This window comes from Hevea brasiliensis, chromosome 12, assembly GCF_030052815.1.
Source record: "Hevea brasiliensis isolate MT/VB/25A 57/8 chromosome 12, ASM3005281v1, whole genome shotgun sequence".
Classification (NCBI taxonomy): domain Eukaryota; kingdom Viridiplantae; phylum Streptophyta; class Magnoliopsida; order Malpighiales; family Euphorbiaceae; genus Hevea; species Hevea brasiliensis.
The window spans coordinates 39,355,624-39,362,045 of NC_079504.1; the positions used below are offsets into that span (position 1 = coordinate 39,355,624).

Genomic DNA, 6,422 nt, shown 5'->3' on the forward strand with positions numbered 1-6,422 from the left:
TGAACCTCTGACCCATTTATTTTTTATTTTACAGATCCAAATCATAAGAAATTTCTGTAGATCGTGATAAATACATTATTAAAAATTTAAATATATATATATATATATATATATATATATATATATATATATATACACACGTTGATTTATAAAAAAAAAATAATTATAATATGTACTATATAAATAAAATTATATGATTCTAAAATTTTTAAATAATATATAATTAGTCATTTAAAAAAATTTAAATAGATAAATATATATTATTTTAAAAATTGAGTTTAATTATAAAATTAATATAATTTTTATTTTAAAATTGTATTGATATAGCTCCCTAAAATAAATAAATAAATATATATATATATATATATATATATATATATATATATATAAAATTAATTTAGTAATTCGGACTTTTGAATGGCTCACGCGCCTATTTATATTTAATGGTTCAGTCATAATATTTGTTCAATCGGTTCAAACACAATAAGATGCACTTCATAAAAGAAAAAAATTTCTAATAAATCTAATACACTATTATAAAATCTTCACCGGGTCTATACTCTGTGGACTTCTGACCCATTTATTTTTTATTTTACAGATCCAAATCATAAGAAATTTCTGTAAACCGTAACAGATACATTATTAAAAATTTAAAAATATTAATGTGTGTACATATAAAAAATATAATAATTTTTTAATATTATAATTTTATCATAATTTGACAAATAATGAATACTTATAAAAATAATTAAGAATCATACTTTGAATATAGAATTATTATTTTATTTTGATAAACTCATATTTAAATATAAACACGAATTGATATTTGATATAAAAAGAATTCAATTTTGATACGAATACAAACATTATATCATTTAATAGAATTTTTATTTTTTGAATTTAACAAATTCTTTTATTGGAATTTGACGTTTACTTTTAGAAAAATAATTATAAAAAATTTAATTTAAAAATACATTATAAATTAATTTGACAAAATATTTTACTATAAATTGAATAATTATTTTTATATTTTTTACTATAATCATTAAAATTAAAAATAATAATATACTAATGTTAATATTTTTTATTCTATTAATATAGATTTTTATTTTTTATATAAAAGAAAATTTTAGTTATTAATTTATTGGTATTAATATATTTATTAATCTTATTTTAAATTAATATATTTATTAAACTTATTTTAAAGTTTTCTCTATATCATAAGAAAATATGAAATTATATAAAATATTATATATTAAATAAAAATTAATAATATTGATATTTATGGATATAGGTGTTTATAATTAATTTTATCAAATAAAATTAAAAATATAATAAAAAATAACTAAAAATAAAAAAGATTAACATTATATGAAATTATAACAAATTGGATTTATTTTACTATTATATATATAAATTCTTAAATAGGGTTGATAAAAGTTTAAAGTTTAAAATTTTATGTTAATTATATATATTTTATAAAAATTATAAAATATCAAACGCTAATTAGTTTTGATAAACTCAATACTTTATTATTAAAAAAATTTAACATGAAAATATATGAATCAATAATATAATAAATAGTTAAATTTATATATTCATAAAATACTAATTATAAAATTATATTATAATAATAAAATTTTTATAATAAATTCCACTTTTATAATTTTTTATTTTCATTAATATATTTTTATTTTCATTAACTTAGTCTAAAAATTATAAGCGCACATTCAACATACATGTCATGAAAAATTAAAAATTGTTATATTATTATAATAATAATTAATATATTATAATAATATTATATTATATAAAACTTAATAAAAGATTTTCTATAAAAATATTAAAATTACGGGTGCGTACAATAAGTGTAAAAAATGCGCAATACACATTTAAAAAAAATATATATATATATATATAACGGAAAATGAGGAGAATAATTGGAAGAATAAAAAGATTATTCACATTATTTTAAAATTATTAGTAAAAAAAATTAGTTACAAAAATATTATTAAAAAATTAACATAGTAATTAACATATTTGATTATAGCTATTTTTTAAATAATTTTAACATAATTTTAAAATTTTTTTTAACTTATAATCAAAATTGATTTAAATCAGGTGATGTAATTTTAATTATTAATTTTTTTTTCTAGTCATAATTTTAAAATAATTAATAATGATATGTTATTATTTTTGATTACCTTTAATTCATTAATAAGTGTTAAGATTGATACAATAAGTCAAAAAAAAAAAAAGTGGAAAGAGGGGAACATTGGAATTTTCAAAAACATCTTTTATTATTTTTATTATTTACAAAATTATAAAAAAATGTTTTTATAAAAAATTATTAATTCTAAAATTTTTATTTCAATAAGATAAAATCAAGTAATAAAATACATATTTTTTTCTTTATAATCTCTATTTTAAATATATTATAATAACTTTATTAAAAAAAATTAAAGCTATTTAGAAAATAATTTTTAGTAAATAATAAATTTTAATTTACAAAATCAAAATATTTATATTTTCATATCATATTTATGGTATTTTATTTATAATATTATAATCACTAAAATAATATATATTAAAAATTTTATTTATATGTTTTATTTATAATATTTCAATTGATTAAAATATATAACTTATTAATTTTATTTTTTTTATAATTTTTTAAATTAATTTTAACTAAAAGTAAAATATAATTATATTAATGAATAATTAAATTTAATTTGCTATAAAAAATAACATATAATGATATATTATATTATATAAAAAATTTAAAGAAAATTATATAAAATTTTTTAAATTATAAATTTATATAATGAGTAAATCAATATAAAACGTAACTAATAATACTTAAATATATATGGTTCATAATTTAAAAAAATAATAGGCCGCATAATCATCCTAACTTTAATTTTAATTATCCAGTAAATTATAATTAACTTTTTAAATTGAATTAAATTATTAAAAAATAATATAATTATAAAAAAAAAAAAACAATTAAACCTTTATACAAGAGTTTTTGAAGTCCAATAGCCCAATGGGCTTCAAGAAGAACAGAATCCAGAAATGGTCAAATTGCCAAGGCTGCTGCCTGGCAAATGTAAACAAAGCTCTTCATGTGGAATTGGGGAAGCAAGAGAAAGTGTGTTCTGGCTTAATCTTCTATAGACAATCAGGAGGAAATCAAAAACCTTCGGAAGAAGGAGAGACATGGGGAAGCAGCCAGTGAGAATGAAGGCGGTGGTGTATGCTCTTTCACCATTCCAGCAGAAGACAATGAGTGGTCTCTGGAAGGATCTGCCCACCAAGATCCACCACAAGGTCTCTGAGAACTGGATCAGCGCCACCCTTCTTCTCGCCCCTCTCGTCGCCACTTACACGTACTTCATTTCCTCTCTTTCTTACATTTTTTCTCCTAATTAATTTTCATTGTTCTGATGTGAAAACCCTAATCCCAGATCAGCTTTTTGCATATAAGAATACGATACTTTTGGGTTTTATTAAATATGGAAGATGAACCCAACAAAATTGACGTATCAAACTCATGCTTTGTTTCTTCATTGATGTTAATGATTTAGAAGTAATGGGATTGGTTATAATGATCAAACTAATCCAACAATGGGTTTTCGATTGCTTGAACTAGTGTTTGTCGCTATAGCTGTAGTCAGTTTTTTCTGGTGTGTAATTTAACCAATATTTTGTCTCCACAAATTGCCAAACTCAAAAGCTATCCATATTATTTGTGATTGTATTTTGCTGGAATCGTTGGCAATGCTTTTCTACCCAAGTTTTATCTGTACTCTCTTATTTTTTGCCACTCTTGAAACGCTAATTGTCATCTTATCTATGAGGAACTTGCAATATTTGAGCATCAGGATTATCTCGTGGTTTATGCTAAAATCATGAGAACTTTGGAGTTTGGAGTAGTTGCATGCAGAATTTTTGTATTACTTGTCTATTGATTGAGAGTTGCATTGTTCTAACTCTATTATCTTGCTTTAGATGACTTTTCCATTAATTATTTCATAATTATTTTGCAAATCTTTTTACCCAAGAAAGATACGGGAAGTATAATCCAGGTGCTATTTTTCCAATTTCAGACGCATCATATTAATTTTCTTTCTTTTTTTCTATTTGTTTTGTCTCCTGTTCAATTACAAAGGGGAAAATAGGTCTTCTTACTTGTCCAAACGTTCTTGCGAACTTCTTTGTAACCAAACAGGAAAATTCAAGAAAATTTTGTCATAGAGAAGGTAGTTACTTAAAAAAAGAGCCTAAATAATCAAAACTGTCACCACCTTTTAATCTGGGGATTTGTCTGTCTTTTAAATCTTTAAATTTGAACAGTTCCATTTTGCTGTCTGTCTTTGTTTTTATTATTAATTGTAGCTAATGCTTCTTCCTTCCCCCCATCCCACCCCACCCCCTTCTTTTCATATCTTGTAATCCATGCAGTTATGTGCAGCAGTACAAGGAAAAGGAGAAGTTGGAGCACAGGTACTGAGGTCATGAATGTGGTCAAAGGAATGTTTGCTTTTATGTGGAAGACTTAATATTTTTCTTGTTTTACTAGAAAATAAGCTGAATGCTTGGGTGTTAGCTGCAATTGCAGTTATCAAAATTTAGCAAACTTTTGTTTGTGAATCATTCTACTTGTAGCCAATGTTTAATCTCTTTTTGTCCTTGACATGTTGTCAGAATTGCTAAATATTTAACAAATTTGGGGTTAAACTTTTGCCAATTATTTAATGCTTGTCCTATGTTCATTATCTTACTTCGGTTATGGGTAATGCAAGGGAGAGATCGGAGGGTGGGTGTGTGTATATATTAGTCCGAGTGACCTCAAATCGAATTTAGGTTTGATTCAATGATTTTATAAGCAGTACAAGAGTTGGAGCCCCCTATAGCGTGTGATTGTTTTGTTTTAACTTTCTTTTGGGCTGACAAGAACTCATTGTTTTATTCTGCATAATTTTGTCTTGGATAGGATGTTAGGGTTTAAACTTGTTGCTCTATCATGTATGCATTATATTGTCACGGATGCTGTTGGTAATTCGAAAATGGAAGTATTTTGATTTTATATTGGTCGGATACTCGATACGTAATGTATCCATCAAAATCTCACATGAATATGAAACGTAGTATTGATAAGAGGACAAGAAACAAATGCAAAATCTTTCTTCTATAGATATTACTGATGATCATAAATCATTTGCATTGCCAAGGTATATCTGCATGCTTGTTTTATTTAGGCGAACAAACACGTTTTCGGTGGTTCAATGATTCACGTTAAGTGATTCATAATTATCGATGTGCGGTTACACTCTCTCTTTGTATCGGGAAGCATTTATTTAGTTAAATTGATGTTTCTATCATTAATCCAACAATAATTTATAGTTAAGTTGATAGTCTATCATTAGATTGAATATCCAATTCAGAGTTATAAGGAACCAACTGTTTTGGCAATCTGGTTATAATCATCGGCAACTTGTGCAAACAATGTTTATATTATGACCATTAATCATGGTGGGTTCTGTTATCAAAGTGTATCTGTTGCGTTGAATAAATTCTCTCTTTTAGCTAGGGATCTCAGGTAAATTTCTTGTCTCTGAAACTTTGAGAAATTTCAACCATGCATCTGAAAGTGTCAGCGTTGTTTTTGAACTTCAGTTTGTTATATAAAATTTCTCCAACATTAATTGAGTAAACATAAAAACTCTTTTAATCTATTATTACCAGAAAAAATTTGGTAATTGTTGTCAAATAAAAATTCTTTTTCTTCAAACAAGCTTATCTTTTCTCTCTCACCATCTTTGATCTTTGCCTTATCAAATGATCCAAAATCAACAATGAGCAAAATCAAGTAATTTTAAAATAAAAAATCACTGAAACACACAAAATTTTTAACTATGAATATGGACCCTTGTCTCCTCCTATCAAATATGCCTCTGCTAGTAATGGTCTATCCCCTGCTCTGGTCGAATTGACACTGATCCTAAAATCTACGTGGACGATGGCTGGGAAAATGAGAACCCAATGGTGAAAAGCTGGTTCAACTCCTGCATGGCTGCATCAGTATGGCTCTGTTTTACCTTTAAGGTTTGAGATAGCTGCCTATTTCAAGGGCTGATATTTTTGTGGTCTGAATCTCTAATTGCTATGCCTATTAGCGACTCTGTTTGGGTTTAAGGACATTTTCTAAAACTTGTATTTTAGATGTGGCCATGCAGTGTCTGTCATTCTCTCCCCTCCTTTGCAATTCCTTTTCTCGCCAATCTGTGAATTGTGCGCAGAGTCTGGACTCTGGAGTGTGAAGAGTTTGGGTGACTACAACTATGGAGGAAATCCATTAATGGGGGTTGCATTTAAAATTGCAAAATATTAGTACTTATGATTTTTTTTATTGTGATTTT

General features: G+C 24.7%; 1 protein-coding gene across 1 annotated transcript; it reads left to right on the forward strand.

The window, feature by feature from the left end:
* The first annotated feature begins 3,097 nt into the window (after positions 1 to 3,097).
* LOC110667298 (cytochrome b-c1 complex subunit 8) lies at positions 3,098 to 4,753 on the forward strand. Its single transcript, XM_021828102.2, has 2 exons — positions 3,098 to 3,389; positions 4,465 to 4,753. Exons 1-2 carry the CDS (start codon positions 3,220 to 3,222, stop codon positions 4,511 to 4,513), a joined length of 219 nt encoding a protein of 72 aa, XP_021683794.2. The 5' UTR covers positions 3,098 to 3,219; the 3' UTR covers positions 4,514 to 4,753.
* Positions 4,754 to 6,422: the final 1,669 nt, after the last annotated feature.